Source organism: Falco peregrinus, chromosome 13 (genome assembly GCF_023634155.1).
Source record: "Falco peregrinus isolate bFalPer1 chromosome 13, bFalPer1.pri, whole genome shotgun sequence".
NCBI classification, from domain to species: Eukaryota; Metazoa; Chordata; class Aves; order Falconiformes; family Falconidae; genus Falco; species Falco peregrinus.
In genome coordinates, this window is record NC_073733.1 from 37929 (window position 1) to 53980 (window position 16052).

The window sequence follows — 16052 nt, forward strand, 5'->3', positions numbered from 1 at the left end:
GCTGCCCCTTTAAGAGCGTCCTCTGTCCTTGCGCTGCTATTGGCTGGCTGAGGCTCCGCCCCTTTCCAGAAGCAAGCCCCGCCCCTTTTAGGGTGATGCGGATTTGGGGGGGGTCTTTGCCCCTTTAAGAGTCCAGGGGCGTGGTGCCCCACGAGGGGCCACTTCCTGTGACGTCACCCAGCAGTAAGGGCGGGGCCTGCAGCGGCAGCCAATCACCGTGTCGATTCCGTCCCTCTGGGTCTCCCGCCATCCCATCGTGCACCGGGGCCCTTCGGCCGCCGCCCCGTGATGCTGTGGGGGGTGGGGGCCGCGGGGGAGGGGCTGGCACCTCCCGCTGGCTGTGGGGGAGGGGTGTCAGTGGTGTCCCAGCATGCGCTGCGGTGCCGCTCTAGGCACCAGCTCTATGGCTGCTGGAGGGGGGGCTGGGGCCGGGGGGGGGGGGGGGGGGGGCGCGCGCTCTCGCCTCCGCTCTGTGGTCGGGGGGGGGGAGTTAGGGGTGCAGAGCGGCGGTGGGGCGTGCCGCTCTAGCCCTGACACTATGGTCTGGAGGACTCTTTGACCATAGAGAAGGGCGGCACGGTGGTGCAGAGTGGCCGCCTTGGGGCAGATCTCTATGGTCTGGAGGACTCCGAGCCTTGGCTGCCATAGAGGTGACCACTGCCGCGGGGGTGCAGAGCGGCTCCGTGGGGTAAGCTAGCCCCCTCTCTATGGTGTGGCGGACTTCAGAAGTCCTCCAGCAGCTGGCCGGTACACCACAGAGCCGAGCAGAGCGCAGCTAGAGCGGCGAGCGGCCACACCGGGAGGACCGCCCCCTGGGAGGCGTGGCCAGTGCTTATTAATATTAATGAGATACAAATATTACAGAGCAGCTGAGCATCACCCAGCTGCCTGAGCCGGTGGCGATTGGCTTTGCTGGGCTTCCCCGGGGGGGGGGCGGGGGGAGAGGGGTTATCAGGGGCGTGGTCGTGGAGGGGTGTGGCCGGGGGTGGGTGTGGCCGGGGGCGTGGCTCACCTCTGGGCGGTGCCAGGGCTATTTGGGCACCTGCCCCGGCCGGGCCTTCTCCAGCTTCTTGCGCCGCTCGGCCGGGATCTCATCCAGGCTGATGCCGTGGTTGCTGGCCCTGGGGGTGGAAGGGGGGGGGGGGGGGGGGGAGGGGCAGCCGTGCGGGCCCCACCCCATGGGACCCCATTCCCCACCGCGTGGGACCCCCCCCCCCCCCAACGGCACCCTGGGGGTCCCCGCCCCGCCCCTCCCCCACCCCTTGGGGCACCCGTGGGTCCCCGACCCGCCCATCCCCCACTCCATGGGGCATCCTGGGTGGCCCCGATCTGCCCATCCCCCACCTCTTGGGGCACCTGGGGGGTCCCTGAACGCCCCGCCCCCCAGGTCCCCACAGCCCTCCCCCCCCCCCAGCACCTGGGTGCCCCCCCACCCCCCCAGGGGTCCCCAGTGCCCGGCTCACCCCGGCAGCAGGTCGGGGGGGGGTGGGGATGGGTTTGGTGAAGCCCTCGCGTCCCACCAGCCAGTACGTGTCCTCCACGCCTTTGCCCTGGAGGGGGGGGGGGAGGGACACACAGAGCCGCCATCAGACCCCCCCGGGGGGGGAGGGGGGGCAACAACCGGGGAGGGGGAGGGGCAACGGGCCAGAAAGTGGGTGCTAGGGGGGTAACGGGGGCACGGGGGGGGCACCTTGAGTTCGGTCTTGCCCCGTATGTCCAGCTTGAAGCCCTCCTTCAGCGCCTGCAGGATGGCCACCGTGCGGGCGTTGACGTGGATCCGGTACGCTGCGGGGACACGGCTGTCACCCCCCGTCCCCTCCCCCTCCTCCCATGGCACCCCCGGCCACCCTGTGTCCTTCCCCCGCCCCGTGGAGGAAGGGGACCCTGTGGTGGGATGTGTGGTGAGACCCGGGGGGGGGGACACGGGGGGGGGGGTGTCACACACACGGGGGGGGTCACACGGGGGGGGAGGGGGCTGGGGGGGACACTCACGGAGGCCGGTGGACTCCATGCGTGATGCTGTGTTGACCGTGTCCCCGAAGAGGCAGTAGCGCGGCATGGTGAGCCCCACGACGCCGGCCACGCAGGGCCCTGTGAACGGGGGGAAGTCAAGGGGCGTGGCCACGAGGGGGTGGGGCCTCGGGGCGGGGTCAAAAATAGGGGGGTGTGGCCAAGGGTGGCGGCCAATGAGTCATGGCTGTGTTGACCATGTTGACCACAGCCAATGGGTCATGGCCGTGTTGAGTGTTGGCCAAGAAGTGATGGCTTTGGGCGTGGCCAAGGGGCGTGGCCACTGCCAAGGGGTGTGGCGTCTCAGGGGCCTGGCCAGGGGGCGTGACAAGGGCCACGGCCAATGGGTCGTGGCCAACGGCTCATGGCCATGTTGACCACAGCTATGGTCACGGGCGTGTTGAGTGTTGGCCAAGAGATGATGGCTTCGGGTGTGGCCAAGGGGCGTGTCCTTTCTAAAGGGCGTGGCTGGGGGGGGGTGTGTGCCCCCAAGGTTCACGGCCAACACGTCACAGCCCCGTTGACCGTTGGCCAAGAGTTGACGTGGCTCCTGAAGGAGGCCACGGCCAGGCAGGGAGGTGTCCGGCAGGACCCCGCCTGGGGGAGGGGGAGGGGGCCGTACCCGAGTGGAGGCCGATGCGGATGCGGACGGGCACCTCGGGCATGTGGCGCATCTTGAAGGTCCCGACGGAGCTGAGGATGTCCAGCGACATGTTGGCGATCTCGCCGGCGTGGCGGTTCCCGTTGCGCTTGGGCAGCCCCGAGGCCACCATGTAGGCATCCCCGATGGTCTCCACCTGCGGGGATGGGATGGGATGGGATGGACCATGGCGGCGACGCGGGATGTGCCACGGACCCGGGGGGGAGGTCCCACCCCACGGCCACCAAGCCCAACCCCCCGCCCCACCACCGAACGCTAGGGGTGGCCGCATCCTTTGGGGGGGGGGGGGGGGGGGAGGAGGGTGGTGGTGGCCAGTGCGTGGCCACGTTCCTCAGAGGCCACCAGGGAGCCATGTCACCTTCGTGATGTCACTTGAGGACCCCGGGGGCACGTAAGGGTGGTGGCCGTGTCCCCTGTCTGTTGAGGTGGACAACGCACAGCCGCGTCCCACTGTGGTGGGGCTGTGGCCACCAGTGCCACAGTCACCTCCCAATGTCACCGAAGACCTTGGGTCCCCGTCACCACCTTCTCCTGGTGGCCACATCCCCATGGCTGCAGGGGGAGTGGCCAAAGCCCAGCCACAGGGTGGCCACATCACCTTGGCGATGGCCCTGAGGACCACGGGGACCACCGAATGCGTCTGTTTGGTGGCCACGTGTGGAGCCGGGACCGAGGGGTGGCCCTGTCACCTTGTAGACATCGTGGGAGCCGATGATGGCATCGAAGAGGGTGTAAAGGTCGTTGAGAAGGTCAACCACCTCGATGGGCTCGCTCATGGCTGAGATGGTGGTGAAGCCCACGATGTCGCTGAAGTAGAGCGTCACCTCCTCGAAGTACTCGGGCTCCACAGGGGTCCCCATCTTCAGAGCCTCGGCCACAGACCTGCGGTGGCACGGGGGGACACACCAGGGCTCAGTGGGGACCACCCCTGTGTCCCCCCCACCTGCCCAAGGCACTTGGGGTCTTCAAGGTCCCCAGATCTTGCCCTCACGCCAATAGAGACCCACACGGCTTCTGGGGGCCACGGGGACCATGGGGGTGGGGTGGGAGACAACAACTGTGGGACCTTGGTGTCCCCAGTCGCAGGACACGTGGGGGGGGGGGGATTCTATGGGGACATGGGCAACTCCAGTCTGATCCTGGTGGCCACCTCCAGCCCCACATTCATGGGTTGGGTCAACGGACCATGGTCAACCTCAACCTGCGCCCAGTAGCCACATCTCACCCCCCCTCCAGCCCCACAGAACTCAGACAAGGTCCATGAGACGCCCCCCCCCCCACGACCATCTCCCCCCTCCACCCCCAGCAACCCTGAGGAGATGGACGCAGCTGGTGGCTGACCCCCACCCTCCAGCCCCCCCCACCCCCCGGGACCCACGGGGGCAACATCTGGGTGAGGAGCTTGTCCGTCTTCTGCTTCTCGATCTCCAGCTCCTCGGTGCGCTCGCGGATGAGGTCCTCCAGGTTGCTGGAGTACTGCTCCAGCATGCGCAGCATCGAGTCGATGATGTTGGTCTTCCGGCCCTTGTTGATGCTCTTGAACTGCCAGGACCCCCCACCCCAGCATCAAGGTGGGTCCCGTGGCCCAGAGACACCCCCCACCCCCACCCCGGAGGAGGTCAACCCCCCCCATCCCCCACCCAACAGACACCATGGGGGGACACCCCCAGGCACACATGGGGTGGGCAAGGGCAGCACATGGTGGGGCCCGCGTGGCCACCAGGCCCACAGGTCCCCAGCACAGGGTCACCCCACAGCACAGGGCCCACCAAAGCCCACACTGGTCCCACCATCCCATACTGGGCCCACCAAAGCCCACACTGGTCCCACCATCCCATACTGGTCCCACCAAACCCCACACTGGTGCCACCACCTCAAACCCCATACTGGTCCCACCCAACCCCACACTGGTGCCACCAAACCCCACACTGGTCCCACCACCTCAGACCCCATACTGGTCCCACCCAACCTCACACTGGTCCCACCCAACCCCACACTGGTCCCACCACCTCAGACCCCATACGGGTCCCACCCAACCCCACACTGGTGCCACCCAACCCCACACTGGTGCCACCACCTCAAACCCCACACTGGTGCCACCAAACCCCACACTGGTCCCACCACCTCAGACCCCATACTGGTGCCACCCAACCCCACACTGGTGTGTGTGTGTGTGTCCCTGGTCCCACCTGGTCGAAGATCTGGTCGATGGTGGGCCGCCTCTCGGGCTGCTCGTTCCAGCACTCCTTCATCAGGTGGATGCACTCCAGCGGCGCCTGGTCGGCCGAGACCGCCGGGCGGCACAGCGGGGGGGGTCGCCTCACCTTCTCGATGATCTCTGGGGACACCAGGACACCGCGTCACCAGGGGGGCTGGGGGTGGGGGGTGGCCAGGGAGGGGCTGGAGGTGGGGGTGGGGTCAACCGAGGTGTCATGGAGTGCCAGAGGTGCTGGTGGTCATCAGCTGGGGGGGCGGGTGAGGGGTGTCTGGGGGGGTCCTGGAGATATTGGGGGGGTCTGAGGATACCTGGGGGGGGGGGTCCTGGAGTTATTGGGGGAGATGTTCCTGAAGATACTGGGGGGGATGTTCCTGGAGATACCTGGAGGTCCTGGAGATACCTTGGGGGGGTGGTCCTGGAGATACCTTGGGGGGGAGGTCCTGGAGATACCTGGGGGGGGGGGGGGGTGGTCCTGGAGATACCTTGGGGGGGGTCCTGGCGATACTGGGGGGTGGTCCTGGAGGTACTGGGGGGGATGTTCCTGGAGATACCTGGTTAGGGGGGTCCTGGGGGAGCGCAGGCGTGTGGGGGTGGTGGGTTGTGGGGGTCCCGGAGGCGTTACTGGGTGGTGACTGGGGGCACTGGGGTACCTTCAGGGGGTAGTCCCAGCATGCAGTAGGGGCCGCTGCGGCAGATGACCTCCTGCATGATGATCCCGATGCCGTAGACGTCCCCTCGGAAGGAGCCGCGACGCTCCAGGGCCGCGTCCCGCAGCAGCTCCGGAGCCGTCCACAGGCGCTCTGCGCGGTGGGCGTGGCCACGGTCGCACACGCCCACTCCAAAGCCACGCCCGCCCCCTTCCAAACCACACCCACCCAGACACCCACCTACCCTGGCCACCTGCCCTTGGGTGGTGGGGGCACCTAATGGTGTAGTCACAGCCCCTACAGAAAACCGCGCCCCCTTTTGGAGACCACGCCCCCTAGGAGACCACACCCATAGCTATCGACCACGCCTCCTATAGGAGGCCACACCCACAGCTATAGGCCACGTCTCCTCTAGGAGGCCATGCCCACTGCTGGAGACACCGCCACCCTCAACGGGGGATGGGTGGGAGTGGCCACGCCCCGCCTGCAAGCTCCACCCCCAGGCACTGAGGCCCCTCCTCCATGTGCCACACCCATCACAAGCCCCACCCCCAGGTGCCACCCCAACGCTAAAGCCCCCAACTCCGGCCCAGAGACCCCCCCTTAGATCCCCCCACCCAACAGTCCCTATAGGCTCCACCCCTTCCCCTTGACCCCACCCACCATGGCCTAGCCCCGCCCCCCAGCCCAACCCCCCCCCAGGCCCCGCCCTCACCCTGTGGCTTGGGGGTGGGGGAGGGGATGCGCTGGGCCTCCAGCAGCTCGTTGTAGCCGTGGTCGGTGACCTTGAGCACGAAGCGCCCATCCACCACGCAGTTACGGGACTTGAGGCGCCCATGGACCACGTCGCGGTGGTGCAGGTACCGCATGCCCTGCGGGACACGCCGTGGCACCCGCGCCGTCACCACCCCGCGACAGCTGGGGTCATGCCAGGGTGGTTGTCACGGTGGTCAACGTGCCGTGGGCAATGGTGTGGCTACTGCCATGGTCAACACCGCCATGGTCAACACCGTCATGGCCACCACCGTGGCTACTGCCATGGTCAACACCACCATGGTCAACACCACCATGGTCAACACACTGTCTACTGCCGTGGTCAACACCGCTGTGGCCACCACCGTGGCTACTGCCATGGGCAACACCGCCGTGGTCAACACCGTCGTGGCCACCACCGTGGCTACTGCCATGGTCAACATGGCCATGGTCAATGCCGTGGCTACTGCCATGGTCAAACTGCCATGGCCAACACCATCATGGCCACCACCGTGGCTACTGCCATGGTCAACACCACCATGGTCAACACCACCATGGTCAACACACTGTCTACTGCCATGGCCAACACCATCATGGCCACCACCGTGGCTACTGCCATGGTCAACACCATCGTGGCCACCACCGTGGCTATTGCCATGGCCAACACCACCGTGGCCAACACTGTGTCTACTGCCATGGCCATCATCGCCACAGCCACCAGCGCCACCATGGCCATGGTCACCAGCCCCACCACAGCCACCTCCCGTTCCCACATCCTTTACCCTTACTGCCACGTCCCCCCCGTGTGCCCTCCACTTGTCACCTTGATGAGGTCGATGAGGAGGGAGGACTTGAACATCCAGTCGAGCTTCATGTCCTCGTTGCGCAGCAGGTCCTCCAGGCTACCGCGGGAGCAGTGCTCCGAGACAATGGCGAAGATGCCGCAGTCGTGGAAGAAGCCCAAGAAGAGGTTGACGTTCTCGTGGCGCAGGTCACGCAGCTGTCCCAGGCCAAAGGACACGTTGGACAGGGCCCAGCATTGTCCCTGGGGTCTGGTGGTGTCCCCTCATGGCCTGGCCTTGTCCCACCATGGCCTGGTGTTTACCCCTGTGGCCTTCTATGGTCCTGCACTGTCCCCCATGGCCCAGCAATGTCCCCCCATGACCCAACATTGTCCCCCAAGCCCCAGTGGTGTCCCCCATGACCCAACAGTGTCCTGCCATGGCCCAGCAGTGTCCTACCATGGTCCAACAATGTCCCACCATGACCCAACGGTGTCCCACCATGGCCCAACGGTGTCCCACCATGGCCCAAGTGTCCCACCATGGCCCAACGGTGTCCTACCATGGCCCAACGGTGTCCCCATAACCCAATGGTGTCCCACCATGACCCAACGGTGTCCTACCATGGTCCAGTGGTGTCGCCATGACCCAATGGTGTCCCACCATGGCCCAACAGTGTCCCACCATGACCCAAGTGTCCTACCATGGCCCAACAGTGTCCCCATACCCCAACGGTGTCCCACCATGACCCAGCGGTGTCCCACCATGACCCAACGGTGTCCTACCATGGTCCAGTGGTGTCCCCATGACCCAACGATGTCCCACCATGGCCCAACAGTGTCCCACCATGACCCAACAGTGTCCTACCATGGCCCAACAGTGTCCCACCATGGCCCAAAGGTGTCCCACCATGGTCCAGTGGTGTCCCCATGACCCAACGGTGTCCCACCATGGCCCAACAGTGTCCCACCATGACCCAACAGTGTCCTACCATGGTCCAGTGGTGTCCCACCATGACCCAACGGTGTCCCACCATGACCCAACGGTGTCCCCATGACCCAACGGTGTCCCACCATGGCCCCCTCACCTTGCAGAAGGCCAGCTTGGTGGCCGGTTTCACCTCGCTGTGCTGGTCTCCAGGGAACTTCTTCAGCCAGACCCAGTCGCCCTGGGGGCGGGGAGGGGCAGAGTGGGTGAGCTCCGAGCACCCCCACGACCAGCCCCACCCCACCACCCTGGGGGACACCAGGGCCGCTCCTCCCCCTCCCCCCACGCCCCCACCCCAACACACAACCCTACTAGAAAACACTGGAGAACCTTCATCCGTTCACCCAGAAGCACCCTCCCCCCACCCCTTTTTTTGCCCCGGTTGGGGCTGGGGGGGGAGGGGATGGGGTGGGGTGGGGGAAGGGTAGGGCAGAAGGGCCAGTTTTGGGGTGAAACGGTGGGGTTTTCGCTTCCAACTTACCTGCACGGAGGCGACAAGGCCCTGCTGGTTAAACAAAAGGAGGAGGAGGGGGAGGTGGCTGGTGGCCTTCTGGGTACCGGCTCCCTGCAGGAAAGGGCGGGGGCAGCTGTCAATCACAGCCGGGGTGCTGGGGGGGGAGGGGCGATTCCCCACCCCCACTCCACCCGTGGTGGAGGACACGGGGCGGTGGGGGTTGTCCCTATGGTGGTGGCCCTGCCTTGTCGCCCCCGGAGGTGGTGGGTGGGGGAGAGGGGGTGGGGTGGCGGGGTGACGGGGAGGGTGACGGGGTGGGGGAGGGGCACGGGTAGGGGGAATGGGGGGAGGGGGCACCTTACCTCGGCGATGGCCACGTTGGTGTTGTCGGGGGCTGCCACCACGCTCTTGACACTCTTGGCGTCCCCCCCGCTACAGCCGGCCAGGCTGGCGTTGCTGCCACCCACCTGTGGTGACAGGTCAGGGTGTCACCCATGGGGACATGGCACCCAAGGGGTTACGTCACCCATGGGGACCCACCACCCCATGGACCTTCTCCCCAGGGGCAGAGCCTGGCTCTGGGAGGGACTTCACCCATGGGGACCCATCATCCATTGGGATGTATCACCCACGGGGTCACCCGTTGGGACACCACCACCCACGGGGTCACCCACTGGGATGGATCACCCACGGGGTCACCCAATGGGACACCACCACCCATGGGGACCCATGGGCCTGTAGGTCACCTCCTAAGGTCACAGGATCACCTTGGGACACAGGGACACTGGAGACATGTCACTCCAAGTGTCCATATGAGGAGTCCATAGGTCTCCTCAGCTATAGGGGAGGACACCAGGCCATGGGGACTCACCAGCCACACAGAATATGTCACCCATGGGGTCCCACCAGCCCATGGACCTCCTCTCAAGGCCAAGACTGACCGTGGCACAGACCCCAGGACACAGGGTCTCCTTCCTGGTCACTTCTGGGGCTGTCAGGTCCCTGGGCCACCATGGCCACCACAGAAGACATCCCAACAGAGCCCCCCACCCCTCACCTGCTTGCTGCTCTGGGTGTTGATGAAGGTCAAGTCCTCCATGGTGAGGATGATCTTATTGGGGCCCTTCATCAGCTGGGCCTGCTGGATGCGGCGCCTGCGGGGAGGGGACACAGAAGCTGCTGAGGTGGCCCCCCAGGGACCCTGAACCTCCCCGAGGTCCCCCCCTGGGCCCCCCAGCGCCCCCATGAGGTGGTGGCACCCACCTGATGAAGCAGGCGAGGGCAGCCCCCGCCGCGATGAGGGCAGAGATGAGGACAAACATGAGGAGAACGAAGGTGGCGTCCATCCCTGTGCCGGAGAGAGGAGCGGAATGAAGGGGGGGCACAGCCTAGCGGAGCCACCCTGGCCTCCCGTGGTGGGTCGTGGTCACCCAGGAATCCATGGCCACCTATGACTGCTTATGGCCATGGATGTCCACCATGATTGTCACCTGTGGCCACCTCTCGTCAGCCACGGCCACCTATTATGACTGCTTATGGCCATGGATGTCCACCATGATTGTCACCTGTGGTCACCTCTCGTCAGCCACGGCCACCTATTATGACTGCTTATGGCCATGGATGTCCACCATGATTGTCACCTGTGGCCACTTCTCATCAGCCACGGCCACCTATTATGACTGCTTATGGCCATGGATGTCCACCATGATTGTCACCTGTGGCCACCTCTCGTCAGCCACCTATTATGACTGCTTATGGCCATGGATGTCCACCATGATTGTCACCTGTGGCCATCTCTCGTCAGCCACGGCCACCTATTATGACTGCTTATGGCCATGGATGTCCACCATGATTGTCACCTGTGGCCACCTCTGGTCAGCCACGGCCACCTATGACTGCTTATGGCCATGGATGTCCACCATGATTGTCACCTGTGGCCACCTCTGGTCAGCCACGGCCACCTTTGACTGCTTATGGCCATGGATGTCCACCATGATTGTCACCTGTGGCCACCTCTGGTCAGCCACGGCCACCTTTGACTGCTTATGGCCATGGGTGTCCACCATGATTGCCACCTGTGGCCACCTCTCGTCAGCCACTTATTATGACTGCTTATGGCCATGGATGTCCACCATGATTGTCACCTGTGGCCACCTCTCGTCAGCCACAGCCACCTATGGATGGATGGACGGGTGGATAGACAGATGGATGGAAGGAGGGATGGAGGGAGGGACAGATGGACAACCTGACGGAGCAGTGGAGGAGGGAGCAGGTGGAGGGATGTCCGGAGGGTTGGCCAGACACCCCCCTTGGCCAACCAGTTGGCCACCTGTGGGTCCAACTGGTCATCCACGGACAGATGGAGAGAGGTGGGAGAAGGTCCATGCTGGTGGCCACTCACCCCCGTTGCAGATGGAGCCTGAGTCAAACCAACAGCCATCATCGGTGCCGGGGCTGGAGCTGTGGGGCCAGTGGACACTGTGGCCACGGTAGCTCAAACCCCGCGTGCCCGGCTCCAGGCCGTAGACGGGCCACAACTTGTCCCCTTTGTTGTCCGTGTCCAACACCACGTAGGGGACGGTGACGTCCCCGTCCTCGGTGACGGAGAAGGGTTGGCAGAAGCCCTCCAGCTGGAACCCGCGGGCGTTCTCGGCCACGCTGGTGCCCATCACCCAACGGCCCGTTTGCCGTGTGGCCTCCACCGCCTTGGCCAAGAAGTAGATGGAGTTGTAGATGGTGGCAAAGAGGGGGTGGACCTGTGGGGGGAGGGGGTGTCAGGGGATGCTGAGGTGCCACCAGCAGGTCCATGGGCCATGGGGACAGCCAGAGGACAACGCCACCGGCCACGGCCATGCCCACCCAAGCTCGTTGGCTGTGGTCAACTCAACCCAGAGCTGTTGGCCACCGTCACCCCCACCCCACCCCCATGGCCATGGTCACCTCCCTCTGATGCCTACAAGCCACAGTCACCTCCCCACAAGCCACACTGGCCACATTCTCCACCAGTGGCCCCACCACATGTCTGACCCATAACCCTGCTGGCTCCCAACCCCATAGACGTGTCCCTCACCCCATGGATGTCTCCTTCACCCCATGGACGTGTCCCTTCACCCCATGGATGTCTCCTTCACCCCATAGACGTGTCCCTCACCCCATGGACGTGTCCCTCACCCCATGGATGTCTCCTTCACCCCATGGATGTGTCCCTCACCCCATGGACATCTCCTTCACCCCATGGACGTGTCCCTCACCCCATGGATGTCTCCTTCACCCCATGGACGTGTCCCTCACCCCATGGATGTCTCCTTCACCCCATGGATGTCTCCTTCACCCCATGGACGTGTCCCTCACCCCATGGACGTGTCCCTCACCCCATGGATGTCTCTTTCACCCCATGGACGTGTCCCTCACCCCACAGACGTGTCCCTCACCCCACGGATGTCTCCTTCATCCCATGGACGTGTCCCTCACCCCACAGACGTGTCCCTCACCCCACAGACGTGTCCCTCACCCCACGGACGTGTCCCTCACCCCACGGACGTGCCCCCCACCCCACGGACGTGCCCCCAGCCCACCTCAGTGGGGTCGATGTGCGCGGGGATCTCGTAGGCCTCCTTGGCCTGCTGCAGGGCCTCGTGGAAGGTGAGGTGGGGCGAGTCGATGGTGACGGTGAGGACGGCGTCGTAGGCCAGGCGCAGCTTGGTGTTGTTGGCCAGGACGGGGTAGGGCAGGCGCCGGTAGGGCAGGGGGAAGGTCAGGGCGTCGTAGGGGATGAAGACGTAGGTGCCGTCGGCCATGCCCATCTCCTCCACCTCCTCCAGGAGGACCCGCTGCTCCTCGCCGCCCAGCAGCACCGAGTGCATGCACATCACCACCACTGTGGGGGAGGGGAGGGGGCGTCACGCTGGGGGCACCCCACCCCCCGCCAGCACCTGGCGCCGGCTGGAGACCCCCAGGCAACCGGCAGCTGGTGTGGGGGCTGTCTTCGTCCTGGGCCACCTGCTCTGTCCTTCGCCCACCCACCTTCATCCACCTCCATCCGTCCTTCATCCACCCTTTCTCCACCCATGTTCACCATCTCCTTCCATGTCCACCATCTCCTGCCATCCTTCCTCTCCTACCTCCATCCACTTCCATCCACCCTTCCTCCATCCATGCATGTCCACCATCTCCATCCATCCTTCCTCCATCCACCCATGCCCACCATCTCCATCCATCCATCCTTCCTCCATCCATCCATCCTCCATCCACCCACGGCCCCATCTCCATCCATCCATCCTCCATCCGCCCACGCCCCCATCTCCATCCATCCATCCTCCATCCACCCACGCCCCCATCTCCATCCATTCATCCTCCATCCACCCACGCCCACCATCTCCATCCATCCATCCTTCCTCCATCCATCCATCCTCCATCCACCCACGCCCACCATCTCCATCCATCCATTCTACCTCATCCATCCATCCTCCACCCACCCATGCCCACCATCTCCATCCATCCATCCATCCTTCCTCCATCCACCCATGCCCACCATCTCCATCCATCCATCCATCCTTCCTCCATCCATCCACGCCCACCATCTCCATCTCCCTCCATCCACCCACGCCCACCATCTCCATCTCCATCCATCCATCCTTCCTCATCCATCCTTCCTCCCCCTACCCATGCCCACCACCTCCGCCCACCCATCCTTCCTCCCCTTCCCCCACCCCCTCACCTCTGACGCCGTCGGCCCTCTTCACCCTCCTCAGAGCCTCGCGGGCCTCCTCTCCGCGGGCGCCGGTGGTGGTGACGACTGTGACGGGCAGCCCACGTGCCCGCAGCTCCTGGGCCAGCCCCTGCCCCACCTCCCGCCACAGGTCCCCGGGTGCCGACACCACGGCCACGTGGGCCCAGCGGAAGAAGCGGAGGACGGCGTGGAGGACCCCTGCGGGCTCGGGCAGGGGGGTCACCAGGGTGTCCGCGCCCTCCGCCTCGCCCAGGCAGGCCCAGGAGACCAGGGGCTTGTTCCAGGCAGCCGCCAGGAGCCCGGCGGCGCCGCAGGTGGCCGGGCTGAGGGGTCCCACCAGCCCCGTGGCGTAGCGCTCGGCGCTGAGCAGCCCCGCCACCCGCCTGGGGGGTCCGGCACGCCTCGCTCAGCACCACCGCGTCCCACCAGTAGCCTTGGTTGAGCGCCGGGTCGCGGTTGAGACGGGCCACGGCCAAGCGGGAGGCCACCTCCGGCAGCGCTCGGGCCAGGACGGGGTCGCAGGTCCAGGGACCCATCACCCCCACCTTGAAGGTGGCCCCGTGCGCTGGGGACGGGCGCAGGAGGAGGAGGAGGAGCAGGAGCAGGAGGAGGTGGGGGGGCCACCGGGGGTGGTGGGAGAGGCGGAGGAGGAAGCTGGTGGAGATGGCACCGTGGCAGGAGGGGACGACCGTCTGGGGGGTGCCACCACGGTGGGAGGTGACGCCGGTTTGGGTGACACCGTGGATGTGGGAGGTGCCACCACCGTGGGATGTGCTGCCGGTGTGGGAGATGCCACCAGCCTGGGAGATGGCGTTAAGGGAGGTGCCACCACCAGGGGAGGTGCTGTCACGGGAGATGCCACCACGGTGGGAGACGCCACAACAATGGGAGACGTCATTGTGGGAAATGCCACCGCTGTGGGAGATGCCACCACTGTGGGAGACATCGTTGTGGGAAATGCCACCACTGTGGGAGATATCACTCTTCTGGGAGATGCCACCACCATAGGAGATGCCACCACTATAGGAGACTCCATCGTGGGAGATGCCACCACTGTGGGAGATGTCACTCTTCTGGGAGATGCCACCACCATGGGAGACACTGTCATGGGAGATGCCACCACCATAGCAGATGCCACCACTATAGGAGACTCCATCATGAGAGATGCCACCACTGTGGGAGACATTGTTGTGGGAAATGCCACCACTGTGGGAGATATCACTCTTCTGGGAGATGCCACCACCATGGGAAACACTGTCATGGGAGATGCCACCACCATGGGAGACGATGTTGTGGGAGATGTCACCACCGTGGGAGATGCCACCACTGTGGGAGACGTTGTTTTGGAAGAAGCCACCACCGTGGGAGATGCCATTCTTCTGGGAGATGCCACCACTATAGGAGACATCGTCATGGGAGATGCCACCACCATAGAAGATGCCACCACTGTGGGAGACACTGTCATGGGAGATGCCACCACTATAGAAGATGCCATCATGGGAGATGCCACCACCATGGGAGATGTCACGCTTCTGGGAGATGCCACCACCATAGGAGATGTCACCACCATAGGAGACGTCATTGTGGGAGATGTCACCATGGAAGATGTCACGGTAGGAGATACCACCGTGGCAGAAGCCACCACAGAAAAAGTCACCATTGGAGGCACCACCACAGGTCACGTCCCCACGGGTGCTGCCACCGTGGGAGAAGCCACCACGAGGCCACATGGTCCAGGGCAGGACGTGGCTGTTGGGGACGAGGCAGGGGGTCCTCAGGCCCTGGGGGGCCGTGGCAGGAGGCAGCGGGGGGGGTCCAGGGGGATCCAGCGATGCCACCATGGTGGGACAGGGACCAGGGGGTCCGCAGGGTGGAGGGCCACCACCTGTGAGGGAAGAGGGGTGAGAGCGGGGGGGGGGGGGGGGGGAATGGACCTGAGGGGGGTCCCTGGGTGGGGAGTCCTGGGTGGGGGGGGTCCCTGGGTCCATGGGTGGGGGGTCCCTGGGGGTGTTTGTCTCCAGGGGTGGGGGGGTGGGGTGTCCCATGGACCTGGATTCGTGGGTGGGGGGAGGGGCTGGCCCAGATACCCCCCACCCCGCTCCCATCATCCCCCGCGGCCCCATTAATCCCCCGGGGGGTAAAACCGGGATAATCCCCCCCTCCCCCCCCGCCGGGCAGCAGGGACACGTGTGGGGTGGGGGAGGGGTGGGAAAGTGGGGGGGGGGGGAAGGGGGGTGACAGCCACACCCTGTGTCACCCCCACCCTGTGACACCCCCCAGTGACACCCCCACCCAGTGTCACATACACCCCCCACAGTGTGGCCCCACCCCCACTGTGTGCCCCTCCCCCACCCACACACACACACCCCCCCCAGCACGCGGGTGCTGTAATCCCCCCCCCTCCCCCCCCCCCGCGGTTATTTCTGGCACCTTCATCCCTGCGCCTGCGGCTGGGTCACCCGCGTGCCACGTGTGTGCCGGGACACATGTCACATGTGCACACGTGTGTGATGGGGACATGGCCCACACCTACACACGCGTGTGCCGGGACACATGTCACACCTGCACATGTGTGTGATGGGGACACATGTCACACCTGCACACGTGTGTGATGGGGACACGGCCCACACCTACACACGCGTGTGCCGGGACACATGTCACACCTGCACATGTGTGTGATGGCGACACATGTCACACCTGCACATGTGTGTGATGGGGACACGGCCCACACCTACACACGCGTGTGCCGGGACACATGTCACACCTGCACATGTGTGTGATGGCGACACATGTCACACCTGCACATGTGTG

At 65.2% G+C, this 16052-nt stretch overlaps 1 protein-coding gene across 1 annotated transcript; it reads right to left on the reverse strand.

Moving 5' to 3' along the window:
- Positions 1-6: 6 nt before the first annotated feature.
- Positions 7-14842, reverse strand: LOC101916692 (retinal guanylyl cyclase 1-like; the record flags this gene model as incomplete). The annotated part of the gene is given in 22 exon segments (XM_055818192.1): positions 7-338; positions 1013-1121; positions 1464-1483; positions 1485-1550; positions 1691-1785; positions 1993-2091; positions 2633-2807; positions 3361-3553; positions 4050-4213; positions 4861-5009; positions 5540-5689; positions 6252-6408; positions 7113-7289; positions 8159-8239; positions 8540-8623; positions 8875-8979; positions 9570-9666; positions 9776-9860; positions 10914-11268; positions 12088-12389; positions 13230-13620; positions 13622-14842. Coding segments are annotated over 21 exon segments (4257 nt in total), but the record flags the coding sequence as incomplete, so codon positions are not given.
- Positions 14843-16052: the final 1210 nt, after the last annotated feature.